The 17,056-nt window shown below is 34.6% G+C and overlaps 1 protein-coding gene across 2 annotated transcripts in view; it reads right to left on the bottom strand.

Annotated features, from left to right (window-relative positions):
• Nucleotides 1-17,056, bottom strand: part of CSMD1 (CUB and Sushi multiple domains 1) — a 1,153,949-nt gene that overhangs the window by 353,283 nt on the left and 783,610 nt on the right. For both annotated transcript variants that reach the window (XM_068678424.1, XM_068678425.1), the window contains exons 9-10: nucleotides 16,630-16,754; nucleotides 11,507-11,628 (exon numbers count right to left, since the gene is read on the bottom strand). In XM_068678424.1, coding sequence (XP_068534525.1) covers nucleotides 11,507-11,628; nucleotides 16,630-16,754 — 247 coding nt within the window. The remainder of the gene's footprint in view (nucleotides 1-11,506; nucleotides 11,629-16,629; nucleotides 16,755-17,056) is intronic.

Here is a 17,056-nt window from a genome sequence, read left to right as displayed (position 1 = left end):
CCCACAGCACCAACTGTTTTGCACTATAAAGCTGCTTTTGTTGCACTGCACTTCTAATGTTAATGTAAACAGAGCCTAATTTATTCTCCTAGGACAACTGGAGGCAACACTTGGATGTTGTCCTATCTCCCTTTCTCTTATCTTCCCACCCTCTGAGTCTATGCTGGTGCTCTGCAGATGGAAGTTTCTGCAAGATCTCCATGTGAACCCAGGGTAGACAGACAGCATGTTTTCTCAGCTTTAATAATAATAAAAAAATAATAAAAGATTTGCCATCCAGAAACTTCTGAATTTTGACTGGAGTAATAAATTAGACTTTTCTCTCCTTGACTTGCATTCTGATGCCAGGTATTTATACTAATAAATAAGTAAGGAGACTGTTACATACAAGAAGAACTACTTCTAAAAGTAGTAAAGGGTAAAAATCTGCATGAAAGAAATTCTCCGGTCAGAGTCTGTCAAGGCCATGACAACAGGCCCTGTGCCTTACAAAACAGAATGGCCACAAGAGAACAGTAACGATCTTGATGAAGTTCTGAGAATATGTAAATTTCATATTTACATGGCTTACAAACTTTCTATCTTATACATGGCCTGTTACTTTCTTCTGCCAATTTCAGTAAGAAATTTGAAATATGAACTGATTAAGAACAAACTCCTCCTAGGATGTTTTCCTCCTTAGGCAGAAATAATTTCTACTGTAATGAGCTGTTCTCCATTTTAATCTTTCAGAACTACAGCCACCTACATACTATTCCTGCCATGAAGCTCCTGTTCACACCTCACTTCAGTTCTGAATGCTCTATGATGGCACACAGGTAAGATTTTTGCTTGTGGATATTTCAGAAAGGTTAGTAATAAATTATGTTCCAGTGATGACATTTAAAATACTGAACTCTTCACTGGGCTAAATATATATTATATATGAATACATATATATATATATTAAATTTATATATGCATATATATCTGTGTGTGTGTTTATATGTGTGTGTGTCATAGTGATGAGGTTTACCGCCTACAGGGAGGAGGAGGAGACCAAGCTGGGAAGTCTCATTCTACTAACCTGCCACCTGGAAAGGAAAGGGATGACCATCGTAATGGGAGATTACTTTTTTGAAAGGCATAGAAAACTCAGAAGGCATGATATTACTGTTCAAATAGAAAACTAACTGCAATGTTCCATTTTCTCTTTTCTCGGCAATGCAGATGGAAGAAGTGAAATGCCTCTCCATGTCCAGAAATAGAAGCATCTTCACCATCCCTCCTTCTGAAGGGAGCTTGTCCCATTGCTCCCTCTCTGGGCATGTGTATCAGCTGCTTTGTAATTTCTGCTTTATCTCCTGCAGACATTACTACAGCTCTGGGACATGATGAAAGGTAGAAAGAGAAGACTTCTGAGAGTGAAAATGTGTATACAGCATATCTATATTAACCCCTTAAACAATTTATAACTGGTTATCAAGAAAAGGTTGTTCCACATTGTTATCCTCTCGAGACCAAATCCATATATTTCTTTGTGATCTCATCATTTATTAAATTCTGTAAATGTGAACATCTATGGAGGTCTTAAAACACACTGGGAAAGACAAGTTTTAGGTTACAAGTTACAATTACAAATGATAAAAATCATCTGTAGATTAAATATATCTTATTCCATAATATGGAAGGTGAAAGAAAATAGACTACAACTATGAAACAAGAAGTGATCTAATACATGATCCATAACAATTAAAGATTTAATTTTGTAATTATTTGATCAAGGTCAGATTTCCTTGAGGTAATAATTTGATAATATGATAAGTCTGAAATAGCATTTTGGATTTCTCCATTACATATAGCCTAAGAACTTGCAGTAAATCGTAACAAGTGTTTTTATACACAGAATTTATTATACTGATGCAATGAAACGTTTCAATAACAACTTGTGAAGAAAAAATAAAACTAGCTGTGTATAGAAACAAGATGCTCCAAATTAATTCCCAGATTCCTTGAAAGGCAGGAAAAGAAATAAATTTAAATATTCTACTTGGCAACAGCTGACCAAACAGAATAACTATAGCTTTGGAATTTCCATAAGACTTTTTTTTTGTGTCCGTATTAGTCATAATATCCTCCTCAGTAAAATCTGGAATTTTGTCATATAGACAAGTATGAAATTAACAACATTAATGGCCCATTAAAAGTCTGTCACTGAAAAAGGCTCATACTCGTATTTTCATGAGTATGGGTGACAAATCAGAATATCATCACTTCACCTCCTGTGTCTATCACCTCTTCTTGAGTTGTCTGTCAAAATTTTCAGTATCTTGTGCAATACAAATTCTTTGTTCTGAAGTTATTGACTTTTTCCTATAGTAAATGAGTGTTGAGAGCACAGTACTTAATACACGGCCAGAATTTCTTACGTGTTTCATCTTGCACTTACTTGTTCTACCGTGACTTTGCAGTGCTAGTCATTGATATATAGTGGGATCAGCTATAATTGATAATTTGTCCAGGTTATACATTTGGAATTTGATGTCCATTACAGACGAGAGTTTAAATAAATAAATAAATAAATAAATAAATAAATAAAAAGCTGTTTTTTTGTTTGTTTGTTTGTTTGTTTGTTTTTTTAAGTGTAATAAAAAAGCACGCTGGGTAAACCTGATGGAGAAGAACAAAAATGAGCACAATAAGTTATTCGCTGATCTATGACCACCTGCCATAGTCATCTTTCAAGTTTTTCTTTTACTTAACAAGAGCCAGGAAGCAAATTTGATCTGAAGTGGGATACAATAACCTTTGAGGTGTTTACTTTGAAGTTAGAAAGATGCTAAAGAAGTAAAACTAATTTAGGCAGTGCACTTAAAGGCTTTAAATTATAGAGGAATTAACACAGGCCACAAAGTACATTCTTGCAACTTGATTTTCCCATGCTGCTTCTCAGCTATTAAACTAACTGAAGTGCCATTTATGCCTCACGGCACTTAGAAAACCTTTTATTCTGTAATAACTTACTGCAAACCCTATTTTATTTTTTGTACTAAGTAAAAATTCCATTAAGTACAATTACCTCTATCCTTCCTCTTTTACATCTTCCTGAAATCGGAGATCTGTACATCTTAATGTACATGTGATGATTTGATCCTCCATTTACTATTTTCCCCAATGACTCTTTACTTTTAATATGAAGCTCCTATTCAGTAATACACCAAAGTGAGTTAATTAAATGAAGTGCTGACTGTAATTTATTATGTAAATACCTGGAGGCTTCTATTTGCAGTGATGCCAAATACCAGATCTATAGTATTGCTAAAGACGACTGAAAGGGATCATAAATAATTTTTAGAAAATACTAATCTACTTTAAAACTCTGATGATCTTTCTCTGTTTATATTCTTTACTATGTAGTATGTGAATTTCTTAGAATTTCCTATCGTTTACCTATAAATGTTCAGCTGGCATTTCCCCAGTAGAAAACATTACTCAAGAAAATATTTAAAAGAATACGAACAGTGAGTATCAAGCAAAAGAAACTTTGACCATCTGCACCTTAAGGAAAAGGTAAATGAACATAATCAAGAACTATAAGTACATAAATTCCTCTGTTAGCACTGATCTCCTTGAGCAGAAAATGTGAGATGGATAGGGTCTGCACAAAGATAATTTCTATAGAAAATTTCTATAGGTAAACCTGAGATACATATATATACACACACGTATTTGTTGTATATGTACACACACATATATGAACATAATATATATCAATCTATTGTATATGCATACACATATATATTTGGTGTTTATATACACATATATATGTATGTCATCCAAGGATATTGTCAGATCAGATATACTATCAATAGCTGCAGACATTTTCAACCTCAAGGGAAAAAAAATACATAAATTTTGATATCCTGTGTTTATGCATTGATAGTGTTTGACAGTTCCCACAAAGAGAACAGGGAAAATATTTTAAATAGAACTAAACTATAGGACAAACAAAAATAAGGTAAATATGCAGAAATGTAATTGGAGGATTTATTTTTAAACAGTGGAAGAACACTCTCATCTAATACATGCTCTGTTATGAGATCTTCCTGTCAGAAAATATTCTGAATTAAAAGAGAGAACAGTAATGACTTTATGTCACTATATGTACATACTGTGGGATTGTGCAGGTAAAATATTCAGCTATTTATTTTTCATCTGTGACTGCACGTGTGTATGTGCACAAGTCATAACAAATATGTTGATTTGCTCTCTGTAATTTGTGAACACAAAGTACTTAAGAAAGCATCTTATATTTACATATATTCAATGGATATTCACCTATGGCTTTAGAAATCCAATTGATACTCCATTTGATAAACTTGCCTGAAATCATTTCACTGTTAAATTAAATGTATACATTTTTGTGAAATAGTAAGTCAGTACATGAACTGGTATGTTCTTATGCTGAATAGTACTCCAATTACAGGAATGCTATCCAGAAGGACCTTAACAGGCTTGAGAGGTGGACCCAGGCAAACCTCAGGAAGTAGCGACACAGGAAAAAAAAAAAAAAAAAATCATCCGACTACCTCATTTACTATTTTTGTGGGATAAATTTAAACCATGAAAACCATTAGAACGCTATGTTTAGATTTGAATATTTTAAGAAAGGAGAAGACAGATACAAAGTGAAAAAAAAAAAAAAAAAAGATTAAAGGTAACAAAGTAATTGGTGGTAATCAATGCAGCACAAAATATGAAATTGAGGCAGAAGAAAAAAAAAAAAAACATCAAGTACCAGAGGAAGAGGAAGCAAATGTTGGAGGGAAGAAAAAAAAAAAAAAAGCCTCTCAACATTTACACAGGAATTTCCACAATATTTTTGATCAAGTAATTAAGTATGAGACCTATGAACAAAGCTGGCCTGTTTAAATTCAAAAGTGGGGGTTCTAAAGATACGCTCACCAGATAAATTCCTCTAAGAAAAAAATGGGGGAAAATGAACTTTTTAACCTTTATAGACTACATCTAGCAACTGTGACTCAAAAGAAATAAGTAAAAAAAAAAAGGCAGGCTTACATATTACATGTTTGCTTATTTATTTTGTATTGCTTCATAACGGAGTTGTTTTAACTATCAAATAAACAGATACAAAGAGGAATAGTCTGGTTACACTTTGTAAGAAATACATTAAAATAATAACTAATTTTACAGACCATTCAATCTATTATACAATCAAATACAAATGATTTTCGCTATGTTAATTCTTCAACAAAATAGTGACAGTAATGGATTTGCATAATTTTTACCTATGCAGATACAGGGAAAACACATCATATTGAAATTATTCCATATTGCCCTCTTTTGATAGGGAAAAATCTTTTTTTTCTTTTTTCTTGACTTTTTTTTTTTTGCTTGATTTTTTTTTTTTTTTAATTGTTTCCACTAAGCCACATGTATGTGACTTAATCTTGCCAATTAAAAATTTGTTATGCTTTCATACATTTAGTCTGTTTGGAGTGTGAATTTGTTTGTCTTGAGCTGTGCATTATTAGTTAATATATTACAACTGTCTTCTGAAATAGCGATTTATTATAAAGTCAAAGGCAGCAACAAAACAAATTTAATCCTGATTCTCGTTCTTCAGCTTTCCCATCCTGACATTTGCACACATGTATATTTTTCTTTCTAACAATACCATTTGTCCCTCTAAATCACAATTTCTAACTCAGCGTATCACACTTTGATCCATCTAAGGCTTATAAAATTCATGCCCCACAGATAAATCTTGGCAGAGAAGACCTAGCTGACATCCTGAAAGCAAAACTAAGGACATTATTTTTGACCAAAAAAAAAAAAAAAGACCATACAGAATGTACACATGCCTCTGTAGTAAGAAAAACTGTATTATTTATATCCATACTAAATTAATGCAATGTATTGTAATCCTCCATAGAACCATATTAGTGTTTAAAAAGAAATCAAAACTGCTACAAGCTCAAATATCAAAACTAAGACATTTATGTCATTTTTTCATCAATGCAATTTCAGGAGCAAATAATTAAAAAGGAGTTGCAGTAGATGATATCAATAATCTCAACATATCAGTAAATATTAGAACAATACCATTACATCTGCCAATCAGCTTTAAAATAATCCTTCCCTATGTCTGTCATGATCCGTATGAAAATCTGCCATCTAAGTGTGAAAAGTGATCAACAAAAGAGATTGGACTATACATGAGATGGGGCTGAGTGAATCAAAAAGAGAAATGGCAGTAGCTTTTCCAGGAATGCACAAGAAATAAGTGATATCATCAGATACTCCTCTACTGCTGGAAAAGCTTTCCCTAGCTAAATGAAAGTCAGGGGAGCCATCTTGCATAAAGTACAGGAATTTGTTTTCCTGTATAATTATATATTCCTGTATGGGATTGCTTCTTTGTGAATAACCAAGGAGGATTCTGCATTATACACAGGAGAGCTAGCTAACATTTCATCCTCTACAGCAAGTCAAAAGTCAAAGGTCCTTAGTAAACTGAAGACAGGAAGAGGTAGATATAGTAATATAGGGCTGTTACACTGGAAAGGATCTTCTCAGCACTGTGTTCAGCACTTTTAATTTTGCCAAGTCTTAGGGACTTCCTTTAGGTAGACATACATTACCTATCTCTACTCACCCTACATTTCTATGCTTTCAGGAATATTTTTTCATATTTAACTTCAGTTGGTAAGTTAGGAGCCTAACAAGCTGTACATACATCTTAAATGTAGACATGTAGTGGAGGGAGGCCAAGATGCCCTACCAGAGGGCACATCACCCTGCCCCCATAGTACAAAAATACACTACCACCTGTTTTTGGCTTGCTATAACAGGAATATGTTCCTGTTATATGTTAAGCCTCATGTTTTGTTAATTTAGTACAACTGTTTTGTAGGTAGCTTATCAAAACGGAAAGGTAAAGTTGTTTTTTTTTTTTTTCTCCAAGTATTTTACAGTAACAAGTATTTTCTTAAAAACCCAAATGTGCACAAACTACTGAGCACATTTAAAAAATGGCACAAAACTCAGTTCACATTTTGTGAAAGACAAAAGAATATACAACACCACGCTTTCACTATTTTCCCCACTCTGTTAATCTATACTGGGATTTATGAAACAGAATTAGAGCAAAGCACTAGTTTGAGCCTGTATATTGTCAAGAACAAACAAACACGTAGCATAAGTAGCTCTTAGATCTACACATTTTTAGTGATTAAGATCTTTGCTGCTCAAAAAACCATAGTACAGAAAAAGTACAGCTTTACAGAGAAAAATCAATACTATGGCAGCACTATGGTACTCTCTGTAGAGATGAGATATATGATACTCAGCAAGATATCCCTACCCCAGCCAGAGAACAGTATGAGACTGCAAGTGCTGTAGATGTGACATGTTAGTAAACAACCTATTACTTGTGGCAGCATGGTCTGACCAGACACTGAAAGAAGAGGTGCCCTGTCTGTAACAGTGCTTTGAAGAAACAGGCTTTCTAAATAACACTCCAATATTAAACAATGTGCAATAATGCCATTTAACTGGAGCACACTGGTCTATTGACACAAAGGTTCTGAATTCATTGCAAATTATTGCTTCCTATTTATATTGAAGTAAGAATCAGAGGAATTGTATGTTTTGTAGAAGTTAAAACAAGGGACATCAGCAATGGATCAGATCTAAGCTACCACAAGCTTTGAACCAATCCATGAACTAGCAAGATAGTCTCATTAAAATAAATAGATAAATTATTATATGCTACTTAGTAAGACTGCTGTTTCAGGGCACTTTGTAAGAACAATTTATCTCAAAAGAATTTATCTCAAAACCAAGCTTAACAGTATTTGGATTCCCTATCTGTGAATGAGGGAAGGTAAGAATGTTCTCCTGAAGTTCCCCTACTATCTGCTTTGAAAGGCAATAAATCAGAAATACCTTCTTATATTAAGGTGTATGCCAAGTTTATTCTAAACACTGAGGGCGTAGCTCTATATAAGTGTATGTGACACTTCCCTTATTCTCTGTAGTTCCAGGATTTTCAGTTTGGGCAACTAAGAGAAATAAATCTGCTGGGCCCAAACAGATTTAACTTAATATCTATGCTTTGTACTGCTGAGATAGTGTATTATTCAGGAAAGCAAACAAAAAAGAATAACAAACCCACCTGTAATTGGAACACCCTTCTTATTTACAAGGTTATTAAACTAAGAACTATTGTAGCTCATGTCACATCTACTATGCATAAGCCCAGTCAGTCAGGAAAATATTGTACTAGACTAGGAATCATTGCTGAAACAACATAAAACTCTGCCCCACCTATATACAATCGAGCTGAAAACCAGAGCCCCTGCATCTAGCAGCATTACCACAGAATAGTGAAAGCAGCAGGAGACCCAAGGCATTAAGTGTGTGTATGTATATGTGTATATATATATATATATATACACACACATGCGCAGCCTGACAAATGAATGTAAACTGTAAGGGATAGAGTCACACTTGCAATATACTGAAAACAACAAGATACAATGGCAACAGATTAGTAAGACCTCAGAAGAGCACTCCAAAGAAACTGGTTGTAAAAAGATGAGAAACTGCGTAACAGAACAACTAAAACATAGTTACCCCAAACTTGTGTAACTTACAAAGTGTACTTGACAGACAGTCAGAAGGGCAACATAAAGCTTAGTACAAGTACTAAGGCTCTAATAAAGGATTCAATAGGATGCTGATCAGCAGCTACAATAGTGAGACCCAGAGGAAAGAAATAAATGGTATGGGAGGAAAATCAATGCTTCAAAAAAAAGAGCACTAACAGAAATACCATACCATTGAACAGAAGACGAACCAAAGTTAATTTAGAATTGTGTGTTGAAAAGCAAAAGGCAAATAAATGTTAGAAAAGTGTGTAATAATGATCTTGATATGTTTGGTTAAGAACTGCAACTACATGACTGTCCCTGTTGGAAGTTGAAATCGGCTTTAATTTTCCTTAATAGTCTCCTCCCACCAGCATCAGAGTGCCAAGTTTGTAAAGTGTTGCATGTTATTTTAAAAAATACATATATTATTTAAAATATTCCAGCACATTAAATTCCATTATTTTGTGCAAGTGAACCTCTTCAAATAGATGACATTCTTTACACTGTACTGAATGTCATGGCAAGAGGAAATAGTGCTTTATCTTGTAAAATGCTATGTATAAACTAACCAGAAGAAAGGACACAAATTCACTCCTACAATAAGCCAAAACTAATTTAAAATACACAGTAAGATGTCATGAACTGTCTACGTTCTTGGAAAATAAAATGAAGTACATACCCTAAGCATTTTCATAAATATTTTCAAACCTGAAGGGCAAAATAGTAGGCTCCTCAATATAAGCTCGGACCTTCAATACACCGTTCAAATTTCAAGAGGTCAGTCATTCGTAACTCCAACAAAAGTCAGGGATGAAATTCTGCACAACTTTCAGCACATCTTAAAATCAATTTATTCTTTTGGAAGCCTGAAAATTATTTTTGTAATGGATTTTTTTTTTTTTTTAAATAAAGTTCACAGGTTTCAAAATACTAGCAAGATTATTACTACTTCTTTCAAAGAAAAATAAGTTCCATTTGAGTAAGATAGTCCACAAAATAAAAGCACTTTCTTTTATACCTTTTATCCCAAAGGATATGTGTTAACTCTATATTTAGTTATCTGGGGATAGGAAACTCAATATATTAGATTTGTATTGACGCATACCAATAAAGATGATTTAGAAATTACGTGAAAGCAATTTATGTGAGGATACTGGATATCTTAAGTATGTTTGATTTTAAGACTGCACATTTAGTGTCGTCATGGTCCTAAAGCAAATATCTATCCTTCTGAGATGCATAAAGTGAAGAAAAAGCTCTTCCTCTATTTCACTGCTATAAAAAAAAACAAGGCTAATAAAATACTCTTAATTCCCTATTACCCATCATGTCTGATAAATAGTTTGAAATTAAAAACCTTAAAGCTTAACATATTTTTCCTACATTGTGATTCTCAATTTGTCTGTTAGCAACGCTCTTTACCAGCTTCCACCAGCTGGATTAAATAGATTCCCCCCCCCCCCCCCCCCCCCCCTCATTGAAAGCTTGTATTCATCTCTCTTCATTTTGAACGTAAGAATTGATCAGTTTGGGTAGGCAGCTTTTTCAGCACATTCTTGTGACTGATAAACTATCAGCCTGCCCACAGAATACTACTTTAGAGTGCCTTTTCAAGTCAATCAAATAGAGCAATCCACACTAATGCTATTGAGCTCTACCCTACTAAAATCTTAAATCAATTGAGAGACATATTGTACAAAATGAATAGAATTTGTGTATTACTATAGTAGGCTAAAGTTTGGTGCTTTTCACAAAAAAGTCAGAACCTCCGTAGAAAGCACATATGCTATACAGTTTAATAAATAGCACCACAGAGTCTGTACCAATTTTTGTATTATTATAGTTCAACTCTCTTGCAATCAGTGAGCAGGTAACTGTCTTCATTTTACCATGAATATGAAAAACAATGCTTAATTAATATTTTTGAAAAGTCAAGAAAATAAAAATTAGAATGAAACATTAGAGATGTTTTTATTCAAAACTGTTTCGTTAAGGTACTGAGAGCCTGTTCTCTTAATAAAAATTTCACATATTTACTTTTAACGTGCAATTAAATTTTCCCCTGTAAAATATATATTGCATTTTACGAAATAAAATAGAGACTACATACTACTGAACATAAACTGGAGTAGATGTATTTGTCAGACACTTTACATATTTAAGTGTTTATCCATATTTAAAAATGCTATGTGACTTAATAGTTTCTGTAAAATTTAATGACTTAAATAAGTCAAAGGTCATTCATAAATAGCCACCTCTAATTGCCATACTGAATAAAATACAACAGTTCAGTTTGTTACTGAAAAACACCTTTTCTCTTCACAGAGAACTTGCTCTACAGTAAGATGGTGTGATAGTTTTATACTTCTGTCTGTTTTTCATGATACGTACCTTGGTACTCCGCTATGTAATAAGAACATTGAACTATGGCCACTATTTTATGCAAAATCATTCATAGTTGTGAAGAGATTGAATGACGATTATGTATCAAGATGCAACTTGAAAAATCCATTAACTCATTTAGCAATAAGTGATTTTGATTTGATTTTTATTTTATGTATCTCATTTAAAAATCATTTATGATTTGGAAACTGTAACTGAGACCTATTACTCTGAGGGGATATTTTCACAGATATCAAAATGATTTTTATTTTTTTTTATTATTATATTTTTTACCTTCTCTAGATCCCAGGATATTTTCTTAATATTTCTTTTCTGGTCATTTGCATGTTTAAATGAACACACACACTCTCGCAGGTTCACACATCTGTTCAAATACGTATGAAATAATTTTAAGACAGAACAAAAATTCCTGAGTTTCAATTGAGACAAAGGAAAAAAAAGCATACCTTTTCTGGATCAGTTGTTGTAATGACCCACACACAGTGTGCGTTGTCTTCATATTGAACTGGATAATTTGGTGATGTAATAATCCCACTTGGTCCACGTAAATTAGAACCACATGTTCTAGCTAAAATGACAAACAGTGAACAAGATTATTTTAATTAAAACAGCCAGTCAAAAGCAAAGTTTATAAAACTGCCATAGCACTAATAACAACTTCTTAGGAAAGAATTAAAATGCTGAAATACTCTAAAACAATCTGCCTTGGAAGATATTTAATCTAGTAAAAAAAAAAAAAATCCTGAACATTTACATACAGAGGAAGGATACTGGCACTTTTCATTTAACCAGCCCAATGTTTACGTTTTTTTTTTATTTTTGATTTAGGCAAATTAATCTAAATTACCATATGAATATTGAAAATTACTTTCCAAAAAGCATTAAGGATAGAATTTCTAAGACATTTAAGTTTCCCAAAATATTGTAGTATCACAAGGTATTTTAAAATACTTAGATACGATTTCCAGAGAAATCAAATGGAGTTATGTAACAGAATATTTTTAAAATTCTACTGTCTTGAGTTTGGTACCACAGCACTGTGGCAACACACTAAGAAAAAGCAAGTCTAAACCACACCATTTCTAAGTACTTGGACACCATATATCTTCAAATACCTGAACTTCAGAACTTATTTGCATAATTTTTGATGTAATTTAGACTCTTCAGTTACACAAGTTCCAGCACTTGCAGTAGAAATGACCACATTCCTTAATAAATGGTCTTTTTTTTTTTTTTTTTTTCATGAATGTTGGATTAATGTATCTAACATAGTTCCGGTATTTTGGAAATTTTTACTTTTCATCTTTTCTGAAGAATTTCCTGAATTTTCTGAAGCATTTCCTTACCTCTCAGACTTGCTGGGAGGAATAAAGTACAAATTGTGAGCCTCTTCTTAGATATTAATGGAAGCATGAGTGGTACAAATAGGAAATAAAAAAACCACAGGAAAATTGTTTTCAGACTTTCTGTCCTTCCACCACAGTCTGTTACCAGCCATTGGTCCTTTGTGACTGGGCTTTGAGAACTAACTGCATAGTCATTCCGTTGAGTCAGATATGACTCAGTTTTCTGTGAAAATGTTTGGTTACCTTTATGGCAGGGACTGTCCTAATATAGTTCTATGAATTTCACTTCATGTTTAGATACATCACAAGGAAATCTTCCATAACAATTTCAGTACAAGCCAAAACCAAAAAAACCTAAGACACGTAGATAATTCTACCAAAGTATCACTGAGGCTTACTGAATAATTTGCTGTGCTTAGTACAGGGAAAAAAAGAACTGGTCACATTTAAGTATCCCACTACATATTACCTCTTAGTTACCTCTAGCATTCCCGCTATCATACAATTATTAATTTAATTAATCCAGCACAAAGTACAGTAGGAACTAATCAGAGGTGCAGTTTGGTGACAACAAGCCTTCAAACACAGTTTATACCATCTCTTCTCCTGGCTTGGAAACATCTCCCTTTCTCTCAGAATTTTCTTTCAGTCAAATTTTTACTCTTTTATCTGTCTCTTATTTGAGAGAGAAAAAAAAAAAAGGGGGGGGGGTGGGGGAAGGTGGGTCAAGGGGAAAGAAACAGCTAAGAAAAAACAGAACAAAAAACAAACAAACAAAACAAACAAACAAACAAAAAAAAAAGACAAGAAAGAAATCAAGAAGTAATACTGAAGTTCTGCCTGGAAACCTGGTTAGGAAATGCAATTACTACAAAACATTACAGGCTTAAAAAAAAAAAAAAAAAAAAAAAAAAGTTTAAATAGCCTTGTGTATCATAGAACCATAAAGATTGGAAAAGACCTTCAAGATCATCACCATGTTGCTAAGAACAAGGTACAACCTTTCCTTAAGCACCCACAGGGACTGTGACTCCCCCACCTCACTGGGCAACCCATCCCAGTGCCTAAGAAACGTCTCCCAATTTCCAACCTGAACCTCCCCTGGCACAACTTGAGGCCATTCCCTCTAGTCCTATCACTAATTATCTGCGAGAAGAGGCTGACCCCCAGCTCCCCACACCTTCCTTTCAGGCAGTTGTAGAGAGCAATGAGGTCTCTCCTGAGCATCCTCTTCTCCAGACTAAACAACCCCAGTGCCCTCAGCCGCTCCTCACAGGACTTTTGTTCCAGGCCCTTCACCAGCTTCATAGCCATCCTCTAGACACATTCCAGGGCCTCAATGTCCTTGTACTAAGGGTCCCACTTACAATAATTCATCACTGGCAGGTTTCTATGTAGAATTCAATAAAATGTGACCATTTACATTAGCACCATTTGGCTCCTGAGGTCGCTAACAGGCCTAAATTGCCCTGACCAGCTTTACCTGGGGCCTCCCACCACACTTTGTTGTGTGCCCTGGGGATCCGTTTCAGGGTGGAATTGGACTACTGGTCTCTGCCTGAGCAATGCTTCACGAGTATTTATCTGCCTGCAGCTCTGATGCAGCAGTATCTGTACTCGCTCACAGACTTTGTTGATCCTGACCCCAACCCATGGGCCCTTGTCCCTGACTTGACTTGTCCCAGCCCTAGGGAGGTGGCTAGGACTGTGGTGTCCTTGGCTGTCCTAGTCCTGCGGCTGGGCTGGTGGGGTGCACTCTGGCTGCTGGGCCCTGCTGAGCCCTGGCCACCTCGGAGTGCTGCCATCCTGGCTGCCTACTGGCCAGTACTCTCCTTAACATAGCTACTATTCAGAGTAAATAATGAAGGTGCTTGCTAACAATAACAGTTCCTGTGATTTTTGTCATTGTTGGCTTTGTAAGTCACCAGGATAAACACAACGTTCATCTTCTTCATTAGGTCTTTGAGGCTTCAAGTCATTAAGCCCACAATAGTTGTGTTTAGTTTATCATATTTTCCGTGCTAAGTTGATGATTGGTTGCATGTGACAAATAATTTTGTATCATGTATTTTATTATTAAATGTTTGGTGTGAGCACCAGGAGTACAGGCATCTTGAAGTTCAGCAAGGGGATTGGGAATAATATGGGATGCAAATAAAATTTGTATCTTTCAATTCTCACCATCCCCAAACGTGCACCACAGGCAATATTGTAATATTGAATCAGAATTATAAACCATTCAGCATTAAAAATATTACCGTGCTTAGAAAACATAGAAATGACTTCCAGCAGCCATCTAACAACCCTCAAACAGTTGTGAAATGTTAGCTCCAATTTGGAAGTATGTTTGAGGAAAGCCACTTGTTTTCTGGACTGAGGTTTTAATGGAGGTATAGGACTAATTTATCCTATTTTGTTAGCAGTTTACTAGAGGCAGTAAAGCATAATAGAGATATTTGCAGATAATAAATTGGAAGGAACAGCAAACACTAGTAACAACACACTGATAATTCAGAAGCAAATAGACCCTTTTTGCTGAGCATTACTTTTGCCATGCATAAATTACTTCATCTCATTTCTACAGTGTATTAGCAAGCAAGAATAAATTCAGGAGAGAGAAAAAAAAAAAACACAAGAATGAACAGTGGAGTTCTGTGGATGCATTATTCTACATTAGTGTGAAACCAATTGCTACGAGAATTTATTTAGATTTTTCCTTTTTAAATACAGCATTATATTTTAGATGTCCAGTCTTTACATGGATGTGCCTGTGTAACATTACCCATGTTACATAGCTTGCAATAATTTATTTTTATATAATATAATATAATGTAATGTATAAATATAATATAATGTAATATTTTACATTGTTATAATTATATATTAAATTATATAATATAATTATATATTACATTAAATTATATTATATTAAATATTTTATATATTATATAATGTATATATATAATACATATATAATACATATAATTTTATAAAAGCTCTTATTGAGCTTACATAGACTTTTGTACTGAGTCTGGCTGGAATGGAGTTACCTTTCTTCATAGCAGTCCACGTGGTGTTGTTTTAGATTTGAGACTAAAACAATATTGATAACACACCAGTGTTTTAGATATTGCTGAACAGTTCAGAACATCAAGTCATTTGCTGTACCTCACTCTGCTTCCCTATCGCATAGGCTGGGAATGGGAAAGAGGTGAGGCAATACAGCTGGGACAGGTGACCTCAGCTGACTAAATGTATATTCCATAGCATATGATATCATGCTCTACAACAAAAACTCAGGGAAAGGAGGAGAAAGCAGGCACTTTTGTGGTTATAACATTTGTCTTCCCAAGAAACTGTCACTTGTGCTGAGGCCCTGTTTTCCAGGAAAGTAGCTAAACATCTGCCTGTCAGTGGGAAAAACTGAATAAATTCCTTATTGCACATGCAATTTCCTTGCATGTGCAGCTTTGCTTCACCTGTTAAGCAGTCTTAATCTCCACCCACAAGTTTCCATCTTTTGCTGTTCAAGTTCTCTTCCCCAGAGCCAAGCCTGGGAACAACATTGCTGGGAGAGCATATTTAAGGAAGCAGAAAAGAAAAAACACAACTGCTGTGACACAGCAGCTGGGAGAGCAAGGAGAGAGAAGCAGTCCCACAGCCCCCAAGATCAGTGCAGCAGGAGAGAAGGAGGTGCTCCAGGCACGCAGCAGAAGTTCCCCTGCACCATGTAGAGAAGCCCCTGGTGGAGCAGGCTGTCCCCATGCAGCCCATGGGTCCCACAGCGAAGCAGATCTCCACGCAGCAGTTTGAGCCCATGAAAGAGCCCACAGAAAAACAAGAGGTCTCCCCACACATAAATGTGGGGGGCATTTATAATTTAGTCCAATTGAATTAGTTCTACTTAAATTAGTCAAACTGAACTAGTTCTACTTAAAATGTTTAACAAGTTAAATTTATTATAGAAGAAGTAAAATGTTAAACTGTTAAAAGGGAATTAGCTTTTTAATATTGTTTCTGCATCTTTGTTCATCAACTTGGTTAACAGGTTTCAAGCTACAGAAAGATCTTTGAAAATATACTGTTATGTATATATATAAAGTGTGTATATATATATATAATAATTTCTGATTTCTTTAAAGCATCATTCTATTGCATTTCTGTACAGAAATTATAAATTACCTTTCCACACTTAAGGAAAAGTGCCCAAGAGCATCACCTACCTCGGCAAATTGGCCTGTGGTCACTCCAGGCAGCCAGTGTATCTGTCACTCTCTGGCAAGTGATACTCTTAGAACCTTGCAGCACATAATTATCTTCACAGGAAAACTGTACGCTTGCACCGACCCTGGTAGAGAAAGGGGAGGAAGAATGGAAGAATTAAAATATATCCTAATATCACCTCCCCACCCCCAAAAAAAAAAAGTTCCACTAAATGATCGTATTTCCAGGTCCAAATGAACAAATTAGGGTGGGAAATTCTAGTTCATCATTACTATATATATTAATAGAAGCAAACAAACAAACAAAACATCTTAAACTATAGGGAATGGCTCCACTGTATTCACTTTGTCTACCATTTAAAGAAATAAGGTCAGGAATATAAAGTAATTGTAATACTAATTTTCATCCTTTAAGCAATGACTTCAA

The sequence above is a fragment of the Anas acuta genome, chromosome 3, assembly GCF_963932015.1.
Source record: "Anas acuta chromosome 3, bAnaAcu1.1, whole genome shotgun sequence".
In the NCBI taxonomy this organism is placed as follows: domain Eukaryota; kingdom Metazoa; phylum Chordata; class Aves; order Anseriformes; family Anatidae; genus Anas; species Anas acuta.
This window is presented reverse-complemented; position numbering and strand designations above follow the sequence as displayed.